This window comes from Phlebotomus papatasi, chromosome 2 (genome assembly GCF_024763615.1).
Source record: "Phlebotomus papatasi isolate M1 chromosome 2, Ppap_2.1, whole genome shotgun sequence".
In the NCBI taxonomy this organism is placed as follows: Eukaryota; Metazoa; Arthropoda; class Insecta; order Diptera; family Psychodidae; genus Phlebotomus; species Phlebotomus papatasi.
This window is the reverse complement of record NC_077223.1, coordinates 36795900-36811564: the sequence shown is the minus strand read 5'-3', so window position 1 is coordinate 36811564 and position 15665 is coordinate 36795900. Positions and strand designations below refer to the sequence as shown.

The 15665-nt window shown below is 32.4% G+C and overlaps 1 protein-coding gene across 7 annotated transcripts in view; it reads left to right on the top strand.

The window, feature by feature from the left end:
• The window catches only part of LOC129804039 (uncharacterized), a 37905-nt gene that overhangs the window by 13332 nt on the left and 8908 nt on the right, over positions 1 to 15665 (top strand). For 3 of the 7 annotated variants that reach the window (XM_055851028.1, XM_055851026.1, XM_055851025.1), the window contains exons 3-4: positions 5858 to 6385; positions 9063 to 9284. In XM_055851028.1, the coding sequence (XP_055707003.1) occupies positions 5858 to 6385; positions 9063 to 9284 (750 nt within the window). Of the gene's footprint in view, positions 1 to 5857; positions 6386 to 9062; positions 9285 to 9884; positions 10110 to 15665 lie in introns of all 7 variants that reach the window. The other 4 variants (XM_055851022.1, XM_055851023.1, XM_055851024.1 and 1 more) reach the window with 2 other exon arrangements.

Genomic DNA, 15665 nt, shown 5'->3' with positions numbered 1-15665 from the left:
GTGAGGCTTTTCATTTTCAGCACTGGTGCTGATGTCGCCTAATCCCCTTAATTTCACTAGACCTTATGAATTTAGAACAGAGGCGTGCAAGAACCGTGAAACCGAATAAACATCAAATGAAACATGTAAGTGAATGGTCAAAACGCTACTAGAACAAATTTATTTTGACGTTTATTCGGTTTCAACGGTTTTTGAACACCTCTGATTTAGAAGATCAGCCTGATCCTTCGAATTATGGGCTGATCCTTATGAGTGTATGGACACCAATCCTCATTTTTTGGGCTGATCCCTAAGTCGATCCCTGTGTCTATTTTGGGCTTTAGGGTTTGATACATTCAACTTTTTAAGAATTTCTTAGAATCCCGTAAAGTGCACTGCAGTAATCATTCGAATATTTTCTTGCAAAAAATAATAACAATTTTTATTAAATTTGAAATACAGTGGGACCTTGATAGAGTCAACTAATTATTTCTAAGCCTATTGACTCTATTGGAGTCCAAAAAAATCAAATAAAATGTGAAATTTTGATATAAAGGAGTATTATTTTATGTTTTTACTAGATCATTGTTAAATTTAACAGGATAGTAGAGTATTTTATTAAATTAATCCATAAAATCTATATCCTCTGGCCCAAAAAAGTCGTGTGTTTAGGCAAAAGTTGGAGATTAAGGAATGATTTTACGGAATATTTTTATTATTAGTAAATACACTCAGTACCGGGATTATGCATATTTTCGGGATCGCAAAAACGCGTGAAATGGCATTATGCATCAAGAAAATTTGCATACTCGCAGACAATTTCTTTTTAATGAATTTGCTTAATTTTTTTTTGCTTAAAAATTTTAATTTTCTGTTGCTTATTTTTGTTTTTGATTCAAATTTTCTTTTGAGTTTAAATGTAAGTCAAAATAAATTTACACGTTTTCTTTAGAAGCGTAATTTTTATGATCGTTTGTCATGTACATTTTTTTTAAAGAAGTAATGTCTTTAAAAAGTTCGAATAAATTTCGAAAAGTTTCTATGTTATACTCAAAAAAATCTAGCGTCCTGTACGATTTCTTTTGTAATTCTAGTTCTTATTTTTTTGTTTTTGGCATAATATTATTCACTTACAAATCAATGATGACTCAAAATTCGTCACATTGTGATCATAGACCTAATCGACAAAATCTTAGGACAAGATAGAAAAGACAAGAGAACTTTTAATCGGTCAAAAAGCTTAAAATCACGTAAAGAAAATTATTTTATTCGAAAATGATTACACTTTTACTTACGAATTTTATTACAAAATTACCATATTTTTTCTTGTGTTCAAAGTGTTACGTTGATACACAATAAGACTGGTTTTTATTTCGAAAAGAGCACATTAAAATCATATAATATATTTAGTTCAATAATAAAAGAAAAGTTGACTCTATCGAAGTCAATTTGGGTCCAAATTTACACTATCGGAGTCCGTAGAGTAAAAAAATAGATGTTGACTCTAATAGAGATTAACTCTATCGGGGGTTGACTCTATCGAGGTTCCACTGTATTTGCTTATTATTTAGAATTTCAAGAACTTCGGGAATCGCTTCGATCTCCCAGTCTAAAACCCGTTTATTATAGAAGTTTTCTTATTATGATGATTAGTTCAATTTATTCTTTTAGAAATGCCCTACATTTAAGCGAAGATTAATTAGAAGTTCTCTCTCTTCTGACCCAAAAATTAAATTACACAATCACAATAACTTGAAAATGGATTATTATATAATATCGTTTAGAAGTAATGGAACGTGGTTAGATCTAATTAGAATTATCAAATTGCAACCACAGTTATTTCGAATGGTTAATAATATTTCATTGCAAGAGACTCCCCTGCGGTAAAAAAATTGTGGCTTTTAGGGAAAATTATGAATTATTGTCGGATTGAATAGAAATTGAATGAGCAAAAAATTCCTTTCGAGACAGGTCGTCTACCTGAAGATCGTACGATCGTGTTTCTTGGAATCCTTAGAAATTTGGCCAAAGAGCAAAAGAATCAAAGGTGAAGAATCACCAAGAAACATGAGAGTAAAAAAATGGTTTGAAAAAAAAACTGAAGATTTTGGAATGTATTTTAGGAGGTCTATTGAAATGTTGTGTTGCTGTAAAGGTCAACTGCAGAAAAAAATCACATGATCATCAGCAAATTTTTGCCGGTTCTTTCGTCGAATGTAACAGCTCTTTTTGACGGTTGTCTCACCAGCTTACGTGTTCTGTTTTAAAATTGGCAAAATCGTACGATATTTCTCCCCACTCGCGTGATCTTGTCTTTCCTTTTCCACCTCGTGTAGCTAAAAGTATGCTCAACCGGCTAAAAGTTGCCATTGAATGCTTAAGTGAGTGTGTGAGAAAAAGTTACCATTTCCTCACCTGTTTGCACTCGTGACGTCACATGATCGTACGATGTGGACTCATTTCCCCCACGCTAATGCGTCACATAGAGCCCCACTCTTATTTTATACAATTAAACAATATAGGGGAGAGCGGGAACTTGTGCCTAGAATGTTATGAGACTTTGAGGTTTTTCGATTTTAAGACTAAGACATGGCTCATGGATTACTATACAATGTTACGCTAAGACACACACCGTTTAATCGAATTAAAAATTCATTCTCCCCATTTAGAGCGGAAGTTTGATTCTTCAATAGTGTCTTGGATAAAAATGTCATTGACTCTATGACTTTAAGGGCAATTTCGAATTTTGCACCATAATTTTTGAACGAGTTTAAGAAAACTGTGATATACCAGTTAAAAGAATTACTAAATGAACATGAGGAATATTATAATGAATCAGAAATATCAAGTACCGGTTTTTTTTTGCCGTTTTGTACATTATTTCAGTTTACAAGTTTTAATTCAGATTACATTGTGTATGAGAAATTTGTCCATTCAGACGCTTCAGTCATTTTGCACCGGCCGCAACTCGAACTCAGAACTGTGACATTCGAGCCGGGGGTCACACCGCCTAAGAGCCGAATGCTCTTACCAATTGCACCACGGACCCCCTAAATCAAGAACATCATTGCTTTGTTTTCTCTCACAAAAAAATGAAGACAGACACTCGATACATTTCGAATTTCGAAAAGAAAGTATTTCAGCCACAACCTGTTCGAAATGAGAAATAAAAATGTCTTTTCTTTAGCTTTTGAAATCGATCCTCGATTTTTTAAAAATTACATTTGGGAATGAAGTAATTACACTTTTTAACTTAGTGGTATATGTCTGGGCTTGTCATCCTTTCCATAGTTTTTAGTTTTCTGTACAGTTCCGTCAAGAATCCATAGGTTTAATGATTGCAAAATTCCTAAATTTGTGGACAAATGCCATTATACTGGAGTTGCGAATACGATATAAATGAGAATATCAATAGTGCGAGCTTCTTTTGGTCCCAACAATGTTACTCTAGGCGGACTCCCTGTACATTGATTCAACTTATTAAAATCCGTACGGAAAGTGACATTAACAAACTAATTTCTTCATTTATGTCTATAATCCAATTATAGCGCTTCTGATATTGATTTTATTACTACAAACTATAGTAGTTCAAGAGACTTATCGACTTTATAAAAAAAATCTTTGAATATACCTTTACAAAGAATAAAATCGATTGATTAGATCGGAGATATAACCGAAATATAACCGTAGACGCGTGTGACATTATCCTACTTTTGTTCGAATGCTGTCCGCTTGATAAAAACCATCCTTAAGTGTTAGAATTAAAGAAAAGCTTACCAAAAACATGGGCAAAATCACTAACACTTACCGTAATAAACATTTTCGTAAGTGTAGAAAATTACATGATAATTAGGGTAAGTGTCCTAATTCAAAACCATTTTCAGACGCTTTAACTTTGACAGAAGATTCAACACATTAAGTTCATATTTTTTTCTGAAGAGAATTACATAAATTTTCTCCTTGACTCTTCTAGAATGCTACTGTTTACTGAAAATTCTTTAAAAATAATTTCAAAACATCTTACATACATGAAAAATACGCGAGTGTAAAATGCTGCTATTGGAAACAAATTAATCCAAATGGAGACAAGGGAAATTTTCTAATTGGAGACAAACAGTGTAAATGAAACCGCGACGAAAAGATTCCAAAAACTTGTAGAGTTGCTCTTGAGGGTAGGATTTGTTCTTATTCCTGGTCTTTTCTCCTCTCCCATCTAAAACAATAAGAAAATTTCTCTAAAAAAATCATATTTTCGGTGTTTCCTATTGAAACATTTACAGACACTTCAGAAAAACCTTTTCTGTTCACGAAATAGGTAATTATTTCATTTGCAAACTTCACGTACTGTTAACAATAAAAATAAACACTTAATTTAGCTAAAATTAGCCAGAAATATGACATAAATGTTAAACAAAACCAATATAGGGTGAAAAGAACGTCTATTGATACTTTAAGAACTTGTGTCAGCACCTATTGACACGCTAATCTGTACGATTTGGGATATGAAATTTGGACATCTCTGTTTATAGTAATAGGTATATTACACGTTATATTACATATATTTTACTTGATACATTATTTAATTTTCAGCATTTTGAAAAAAGTGTCAACAGGGGTTCCCTGTCGAACAGACGTTCCTCCGACCCTACAACAGTCACCTTATTGTGTTTTTCATTAGAAAACATCGAAAACATATGGTTGATCGATGAAAAATTCGATGGTGAAAAGGTACACTCATAATTTTTCTGAGAAATTGCCAAATTAAAATTTGTGAATATGAATGGATTTTTGCATTATTTGGAGCAAAATTAACTAAATAATGAAACTGTGATATAGAAAATAATATAATTATAATAATTTAGTACTGTATTTATCATGAAAACAAAGACGTTTCCATTTGGAGTAGCGAAAATATTCCATTTGAAGCAGGTTTTGAATTAGCTTAATTTACCCTAAATTGCATTAATTTAGGCGGGAAAAATTGCATATTAAACTGCCCCATGTTTGATAGAATATCTATGTTGGCCAGTAGGGTAGTTTCAGACAAAATATCATTTCAATGATTAGAAGGATCAAAGGTCTTGGGGAAACTGTGTTAAATTCAAAGCTACAAAAAAAGTGTCTTAAATGCCTTCCTATCCCCTATTTTAAGTGATTTTGTGCAAAATATAGACTCATGCAATTGACATAACACGAGGCAAAGTTTTTTGTCGTACGATCTTTGCTTATTCATTGAAAAACCTGAAAGTAGCCGTATCATCGGTATTCATTCACCCAATTCACGCCACGTCAAGAAGTGTTCCAAAGAAGACTGAGGTGGAGGGAAGTGTGGTGGGAAAAAAACTACTGAATGTGAGTGATGATGATCTTGAGTTGATGATAAGGCAAGTTAGCATGTTAATTGAAGAGCGCGCGCACTTCGTGAGTGCCATATAAGCGAGCGTGTGCGAAAAGCGAATTACCGTGAGAGTGTGGTAGCACATGAGTTGAATAAAAATTTTTAAAGAGAGGAGGGAAATACAAATGGTAGTGCAACGAAGGTGGGGATTTTGTGGGAGATTGAAGTGGAGAAAGAGTTGTAATTTTCCTTGGATCACTGCCAAACGTTTTGCGATCGGAGTCGCGATCATGATCACCTGGTAGCGAGTAACTGACTTTGTTGTTATTTTGTTTAAATCGTTGCAAAAGAAGCACGTGCAAGCAATTTTGTTGTATTTTTGCTTTTATTCATTTCCGACTATCATCATCTTCCTTCTGACCATGATCCAACCACAAGCCAGTTTTAACTTTGAGGAAGTTCACAAGATCATTCTTTTACTTTTTTTTAATGTCCTTAGTTACTATATTAATATTGAGTTGTTCTTGGCTTTATTTTCAGGAAGTCACTGAGCTTATGGCAATTGACAGATGGTCACCTATTTCTCCAATTTATCTACTCGGGTGATGATAAGATTATTGATTGTGAATATATACGACAGAAGCACCATATACAGGATTTTATCAGTAAATTCAATCGCGATGTCACCATGGCCCAATCACACAATTTTACAAATTACCCCAGTAATCATCATCAGTATACGATGCCTGAAGTGACAAAGCATGAATTTAGGGAATTTTTGGACAATGATGCTATTCCACCAAGCTATAAAATGGCATTTGAAGATACGGAAGACTTTGAGAATCTTAATGAAGTCACGCGACAAACTGAACGATATGGCATGAGAAATTTTACATTTGTCGAATTGAGACAAAAGCAGGACATTCCAGAGGATCTTCTGCCACTGCTGGACATTAAGAGCATCAAGGAGCAGTGCAATCTCCGCCATCAAGAATTGCAGAAAATAGTCGGGGGTCTGGACAGCGACGATGAAGATATCAGGAGAAATGCCACAGAACATCTCAACCGGTAAGTTTTTTTTTCATAGACTTTGGGTTTTCGTTTGAATTTGTTTTGAAAACTTGCAATATTTTACTGGAAATATCTTCAAGTTGTTATGGATATACTCAAAAAAATAAATAATCAGAGTTAATAGATTTGATGTTTAAATGGAAAACTTGAAAAGAAAATTCAATGTTTCTGATCAATTTTACTTAAAATTAAATAATTAGGGTAAGGGTGCCAAATTACGGCCAGCTTGCAATTTCGGCCACATTTTTTGATCTTCGAATATCCATGAACTTTCAGGTTTTGCATGCTATAGAGAATATACAATGCAAAAAAAAAATGTCGATACGACGAGCAAGATGATCTGAAGAAGACATTAAAAGAATTCTTGAAGGGCAAGAAACTATGAGAATGAAGGTGGCCGAAATAGGGCACCAATGTTGTGTCTACATTTTTATTCCCTTTAAAAATGATTAAGAATTAATTTAGAGAAAATAAAGACGATAAACTGTTTACAAGGTTTCAAGAAACACGACTTATTAAAAAGTAACAAAAAAATTCAATTTCTTTTAAAAATATTACTTTTCAAACTTGAGACTTTGGCGGTTGCATGCAACCATGCCGAAATTTGGCACACTTACCCTAATTTTTTCTTCAATTTATCTTAATTTAAAATAAAATTAAAATTAAAAATAAAAATATAATTTAAAAGATTTTTTCGATCATTTCTGCATTGGATCTTTAAATTTTAGAAATGAAAAATAAATTTGGCCGAAGATTAGTTGGTTTAGCTGAATTATTGCGAAGTTTATTAACAATTTTTTTTCGACATTGTAAATTTTAAGAGATTAATCAGAAAACACTAAAGCTCTTCTATAAGGTAAATTTCATAAATCAAAACTTAGAGCGTTTTTAGGTAGGGTAAATGTCCTAATTCAAAACCATTTTCAGACGCTTGAACTTTGACAGAAGATTCAACACATTAAGTTGATATTTTTTCTGTAAAGAATTACATAAATTTGCTCCTTGACTCTTCTAGAATGTTACAGTTTAGTGAAAATTCTTTAGATATAATTTGAAAGCGTCTTAAATACAAGAAAAATACGCTAGTGTAAAATGCTTCTATTGGAAACAAATTAATCCAAATGGAGACAAGGGAAAGTTTCTAATTGGAGATAAACAATGAAAGTGAAACCCCGACGAAAATCTTCCAAAACTTTGTTGAGTTGCTCCTGAGTTCAGGATTTGTTCTTTTTTCTGATCTTTTCTCCTTTCTCATCTAAAACAATAAGAAAATCTCTCCGAAAAAATCATATTTCCGGAGTTTCCTATTGAAGAATTTGCAGACACTTCAGAAAAACCCTTTTTGTTCACGAAATACGTAATTATTTCATTTGAAAACTTCACGTACCGTTAACAATAAAGATTAGCTAAACAAAAATGAAGATTAGTTAAACAAAATGAATAAACAACAGTCATTTTATTGAGTTTTTCATTGGAAAACATGGTCGATCGATGAAAAATTCAATGATGAAAAGGCACACTTTTAATTTTTCTGAGAAATTCACAAATTAAAATTTGTGAATATGAATGGATTTTCGCATTATTTAGAGCAAAATTAACTAAATAATGAAACTGTGATATAGAAAATATATAAATATAATAATTTAGTACTGTATTTATCATGAAAACAATGACGTTTCCATTAGGAGTAGCGAAAATATTCCATTTGAAGCAGGTTTTGAATTAGCTTAATTTACCCTAACTTAAGAATATTTTAAAGCTTGAAATACTGTTGAATTAAATTCTTTTCTATTAGAATTGTGCGATTTAGCTTTTACAAGCGAAAGTTCTTTTGTATTTTTTTTTTAAATTTAAAAACTAATTTGTAAACAGAACAAATCTTTTTGCACAAAATGAAAATAGTTTCATACGTAAACTGAAGCTTTTAAGTTAAAAAAAATGCCACTAAAACACGTTATTTTTGGGAAAATTACGAGAACAACCTAAAAAGATTTTCCAGTAAAATATTTCTAACTAATAAAAGCATTTTCTTATTTTTTTTTTTTTGAAAAAACACATTAAAATTACACAAAACATTTTAGAAAAAAAAACTTGCATGTTTCACACAAAAATTTCCAAGTTTCCCTCTTTATTCACCATTTAAGTCACAACAATTGCAAAACTTTTTCCACCAAACATATACCTATCTCTTACTTTCCACCTTTCAACCACCATTCCCCTTTATTTGTGAGGAGGAAGCTTTTCATACGCAATTCTTTTTGTTCCTCAAAATTGTAGCAAATAAATGGGTGGGAATAGTTGGTGCGCAAGCTCAGGAAAGCTCCTTTTCCATTCATGCACATTTATTGTTCATATATTTGCAACAGTAGGTTCACGACATCAAATTACACCCAGTAACTTTAGGCATTAGATTGGCTATTTGCTTTTGATATGATTTTTTCACTGGCAAAGATACAGAGGAAAACGTATTAGCTAGTGCTATCTCTTAAGTTAAGAGACGCAGCCTCATTCGAAATCATCACATTTGCACGTTTTTGCAGCTTTTCATATTAATAGCATTTTTAAAGATCAAGCCAAATTACTAAAAAAGAAAAACAATGTTGATGGAAAATTATATTTGTTTTTTGAAAAATTCACAATTTTTGTCCGAAAAAAACAATCGGAAAAATCAAAGGCGGAAGAGAGCACTGTCAGACATGTTCAGAATGCCAAATACAAAATGGTGCGGAACGGGGAATGGTGCTGGCGTCTACAATCAATTGGGGGGAGCATCCAAGGCGGACATGTGTTGCCGGAAACATGATCACTGTAAACTCAACATACACGCGATGACAACAAAGTGGCAATTTTTCAATTATCGTTTTTACACGATCAGCAGCTGTAGCTGTGATAGAAGGTGCGAAATATTACATTACTTTTAAGACGCTATTTTCATGTGACTAGTTTAAGCACTTGCTAGAAACTGCCTTTTTGGTATAATTGCATTTAGCTATGGTAGTTGGGGGTTGATAGTATTTTTTTGCACAAAATACCACAATCAGTGAAATCATGAATGATTAGAAAAGGTAAATCAATGTGTGTGACTAATTGAATTTCAAAATAAGAGATCACATCTGATCATTATCTCTTATTTTAAGATAAGAAAACCTAAACAATTTCTTATCATACATTCATCCGTAATTAATTCTGCGGTACATGGCCAAAAAAGAAAAACAAATGGTTTAGGCAAAAGGGTTGATAAAGGTAAGAAAGTACCCTTTCATATGGAAATCCTCTTAAATCAGCATCCTTCTGTGAAATCCCTCTTCCTACAAAAATACCAATTTATCCAATCTCAAAAGAAAGATGTAAATCCCTGAGAAAAACACATTTTTACAAACACTACTCTCAAAAATGGTAGACAGAAAAGGACAAGAAAAATATTCTCTCGATTCTTGGGAGACCCCTCACAAATCACACTCCCTGGATCAAATGTTCCTTATATGGCATTTTCCAGAAAGCGCAGAGATTTGTCGAATGTGCTGATCATTGGCAACACCAAGTGGTGTGGCCGCGGATTTATTGCCACTAAGTACACAGACATGGGAGGCTTCTCCAAAGCCGATCGATGCTGTCGACAGCACGACAAATTCTGTCCCTTTTGGATTTCAGGCTTTGAGACCAAATATGGCATTTTCAATTGGCGCGTCGGGACACTAAGTCACTGTAAATGTGACTACAGGTGAGATGCATTGGTACAACATTTCCTATAATCACAATTACATTATCCTAAATTAATCATTTCTTTACTTTTCATTATTTATTGTATATATTTAATATTTGTTTTTATTTTGGTTTATTTTATTTTACACTTTGTTTTTGAGAGTCCTTTTTGGGTTTTGTTTTCTTAAAGTATGTATTGGTATGAGTTTGTATCTTTTTATTTGTGCTTTGTTTAAAGGCAGTTTCACTATTTGTTTTGTTTTATTATTATTTATTATTATTTTTGTGTATATAAAAAAAAATTGAAGCCTATGAAAATGATTGAATTCTTACATGTAAGACTGAATTATTGCCGAAATTTTAATCAAAATTTATGTATTTATGAAATGAAAGGTTATTTGATTGACTGGAGTGCGTATAGTTACTTCTGTTTTGTAAACATGTCTTTTGAAGTGCCTATGAGAGTGAGCGAGATGACGATCTATATGTCACCCGCTTTCACTTAAATGTCAAAAAAAGTTTGCAAAACAAAAGTTACTGTTTGCTGAGCATAATGCTCAACGCACAATAACATTTGTTTTGTAAACATGTTTCGGAACTGCCTATAAGAGTGAGTGAGATGACTAGATTTCGATCTCACTCACTCTCACTGAAATGTCAAAAGCATGTTTACAAACAAAAGTTATTGTGCGTTAAGCATAATGCCCAGCGTACAATAACTTTTGTTTATAAACATGTTTTCAAAATTTGGTATGGGAGTGAGCGAGATGACTAGATCTAGATTTCATTCACTCTCACGGAAATATCAATAACATGTTTACAAAACAAAAGTTATTGTGCGTTGGGCATAAGTGAGTGAAATGACAAATCTAGATTTCAGAACTGTCAAATAGTTACATTGAAAAGGGGTGGCAAAGCGTCCGAGACTTTGCGAGCTGCTCGAACTCCAAAAAGGATCTCTGCCTTATATTCTTTTTTGCAATTTTTTCTGGTGCATATAAAATTATTATCGAATTATATTTGTCTATAAATCACCACAAAACCATCTTGAAGTTGAAAATTGTGCAAGAAGAGGGTTTGAAAAAATCATTAACTTTTTAACCCTTTAAGGACGATTGGAACACCGGTGTCCCATAAAGAAAATAATTTTTCCTGACTACCTAAAGTTACCTTTTCCTTATGTGTGTACGTAATTGCAAAGTAGACGGTTGAAGGAATCTAGGACATTTTTTGGAAGTCTCCAGCTATTTGCTACATAGTAAATTTTTAAGCTAAAAAATGACGAATTTTTAAATTCTTATAATGAAAAATAATTTTAAATATTTTTTATACTTCCAATTTTTTTTAAGCAAAACTGTTTTGGGAAAAGAAACTACAATTCTCAAACATATTATTTTTTATTAGATTGAATATTATCATTCATTAGTATTGTTAGAAAAATTACTTAAATTTTTAGGCTATTTTTGTCCCTATCGTTCATAGACAAAAATAGACCAAATTAGACCCTGTTGGCTTTTCGAAGGCCAGATATAAGACCTATTACTGATTTTGTTCATTGGTTTCATTTTTATTACTGGTTTTAGGTCCGCGAAAACTGCCTCGTCGTTAAAGGGTTGATTAATTAATTGACCAAATCGGGTGAAAATTAGGCCTTTGACCTTGAATAATTTAAGATGGCGATTTTTCCGGTGAAGGGGTCATCGAAGATCAGAAGTTGATATCTCTTACCGTTTGAATTTTGTATGGGTCAAAAGACTGAAAAATGTGAAAAACAGTATTTTTAAAATAGAGCTATTACCGTTACTTTCCCGACCCATCACCGATTGTGACCGATGCAGTCAGGTTTATAATTTCAAGACCTTTCAGATAAGTTCAAATTTAACCATATCCTTTGAAAAATAAAAGTGATTCTACTACAATTATTTTTATTTTGTAAACATATTTTTGAAGTTACCTTTAAGGGTGAGTGAGATGACTATATCTAAATTGCACTCACTCTCACAGAAATGTGAAATCTTCATGTCTTATGCCCAACGCATAATAGCTTTTATTTTGTAAACATGTTTTTGACATTTCAGTGAGAGTTATGCTCAACGCACAATAACTTTTGTTTTGTAAACACGTTTTCGACATTTCAATGAGAGTGAATGAGACCTAGATCTAGTCATCTCGCTCACTCTCATAGAAAATTTTGAAAACATGTTTACAAACAAGAGTTATTGTGCGTCGGGTATTATGCCCAACGCACAATAAATGTTGTTTAGTAAACATGTTTTTGACATTCCAATGAGAGTGAGTGAGATCTAGATCTAGTCATCTCGCACATTCCCATGGGAAATTTTGAAAACATGTTGACAAACAAAAGTTATTGTGCGCTGGTCATAAATGAAACCTTGATCTAGTCATCTCGCTCACTCTCATAGGAAATTTTGAAAACATATTTACAAACAAAAGTTATTGTGCGCTGGGTATTATACGCTTAATGAAATATCGAAAGCATGTTTACAAAACAGAATTGGTTGCGCAAACTCTCTTATGAGTTTACATAAAAACGTTTAGCTAGGATTTTTTCATATTTTTTTTTTGTTTCGTAAGCCTCTTTTTAAGGATTAATGTTTATTTAGTGAAACACTTTTACAGATAGATCTTACTAATTTTTACTGAATATGTTCATGTTTTCATAAAAACGCTGACTAACATAATCTCTTGAAAACATGTTTACAAAAAATAAAAGAAAACGCATTTGTTGACCAAATATTTACCAAAACTTTTGCAGTTTTTACGAGTTTTAAAAAATCCGGATGTCTTTAACCCTTTAAGGACGATTGAAACACCAGTGTCCCATAAAGAAAATAATTTTTCTTGGCTACCTAAAGTTATTTTTTTCTTATGTTTGTACGTAATTACAAAGTAGAAGGTTGAAGTAATCTAGGATATTTTTTGCAAGTCTCCAGTTATTTTCTATATAGTAAATTTTTAAGCTCAAAAATAACGAATTTTTAAATTTTCGTATTGAAAATTGATTTTAATTATTTTTTATACTTCCAATCTATTTTACGCAAACCGTTTTGGTAAAAGAAACTATACTCAAACATAATATTTTTCATCAGAGTGAAAATTATCAGTCATTAGTGTCATCAGAAAAATTACTTAAATTTTTGGGCTATATTTGTCTATATCGTTCATAGAGACAAAAAGTACACCAAATTAGACTTCGTTGGACTTTGTAAGGTTAGATGTAAGACCTTTTACGGATTTGGTATATCGGTTTGATTTTTATTGCTGATTTTCGGTCAACGAAAACTGTCTCGTCGTTAAAAGGTTAAGAGTTCCATTTTTGAAATGCCGAGTTAGGTGCATAAAATTTTGCGATTTACTGCCAAATTATTTGAAACTCAACCATGAAGAAGTACAGTAGACTCTCTCTCAATTGGGCATATGGGGCAAAATTTTATCCAAATTATCGAGAGATTCGGGTGTGAATGTCATTGTGAATTCCACAAAAAACATTCAATTACAAAGAATCACGATAAAGCAAGAGGAACTATAGCGAATTTGAGCAAATTTGCTTCAAAATCAAACGTGAAAATTGTTAACAAAATTTTTCGTCTGAATGAAAAAGAGCCAATTGAGCGAGAGTCTACTGTATAGTGTAAGATCAAGTAACAGATCTATAAATTTTATAGTATCCTCAGATATGATTTTTACTCTAGAAGCAATTCACAAAACCTTAACCTTGGCGTACTTTGAGAGAATATATTATATATTGATATTTATGCAAATCATAAGCGTAATGTAATAAAATTGAACAAATATCTATAGGTATGCCTGCGATAAGAACATTTTTATGACTAGGGTATTAAACGGTTTTGAATAAACAAAATAAAAGTATTACTGTTTCAACACAAAAGACGTTAACATGATCTTGATATTGATTTTATGTTCATGCGGTACTTCCACATTGTCATTTTATGCATATCCTTATCTGTTAAGACTGTCTTTGATTTCTTTTCTGGTAGAACATACGTGGCTAGGTTGGAAAATATAATTTCCTTGTTCCATGCGAAAAATTATATAAGAGGGGAAATTGCTATAACACAGCAAGAAAAATCAGTGAGCAAAATCTCATTTTCCACCCTCAAAAGCATGTAAAAATTTCCATTGTGAGCCTCTTTAGACTCCATTATGACTTTATGCTGGAAAAATTCTGTCAACCGGAAGGAACGTGAATTTTGTCCGATTAAGCCATTTCCCTATATTTTTACACCACGGATGTCTTACATTCCCGTCCATTCTGTTTAGTGCTAAATTCCCTGATTGACCACAATAGTTTGCTACAGAAATCTTGCTGACGATGGTTTCTCTGTGCCCCATACGCTTTTGCTGACCCAAGGATATTTCTTTTCACTTTATACACTTTTTTTTGGGTGAGGACTTTGTACAAAGTGTGTGAGTTTCTAGCGAGAAATGTGAATAAAATTAATTATTTGAGTAAATTTAACCACAATGATGAAGGGTTGATAGATTTTGCTTTGTTGTTCTTCCTTTGAAAGGTTACAAGAAGTGATAAAGATCGTGACTTATGGCGAAAGTGCCTATACCACAATGTTCTGGATATAAGGGACACCTTTAGATGGTGAGACTTTCGTAAAGACAAGAAGAAGTCATTTATCTTTTAGAAGAAAATGTTTTCTTCACTGCCTGACACTTTAGATGTTTCTCCCTTTGACTAGAATATATTCTTTTTATTCCTTTGAGGACCGACGAATAGTTCAGAAATATTTGGGTACAGTAAAAATATTCCATATTACTATAAAAAATTAAATCGAGGCCATCGAGGTCTAAAAAAAATACATACATTCTCAAGAAAATATGTTTTAGTTAATTTCTTAAAAAATTATCACAAATTTTAATAAATATAAATCTTTATAAATTAAAGAAAATAACAAAAAGGGACAGATAATCCTAACCGGCTTATGTAGGTGAGATTCTTAACGTGAGCTAACTCGGAGCGCATGCAAATTCGATTTAGAGCTGAAGTTGGGAGACGCCATTCAGTTATCTTGAATCAAATTCGTGAAATTATACAAATTTTGTATTTAAACCAAAATATAAAGGATTTGGATGAACTGATAGAAAAGTGTTATATGGGTGAAATGTAGACCAGAATGTTCTCTATAATTTTCCCATAGAACATGATCTCATCGATTACTCAGAAGCCAAGATAAGCGAGGTTTTTTGTTTCTTAACTCGTTTTTTCATCCAGAGTGCCCCAAGTAGTCATTTGTTGAGCTTCAACTATTTCAAAGAATTGTTGTATTTTGTGGGACTTTCCATTTAAAACCCTATTTTAAGTATCTTGGTGGAGTAGAGGCAGTCAAATTGGCATCTGAGTGATTTCAAAGCGTTTTTATGGGAAAAATCATTTTTTTCACACTTAAACGGCAAAATCGGAGTGATAGCGTAGTCTGAGCGGAAAATGATGTATGGACGAAATGTAGAGACAAATGTGTTCTACAATTGTGTCGAAGTAATCATCAAAATCGGTTTAGCGACAGTCGAGATAATTGAGGTT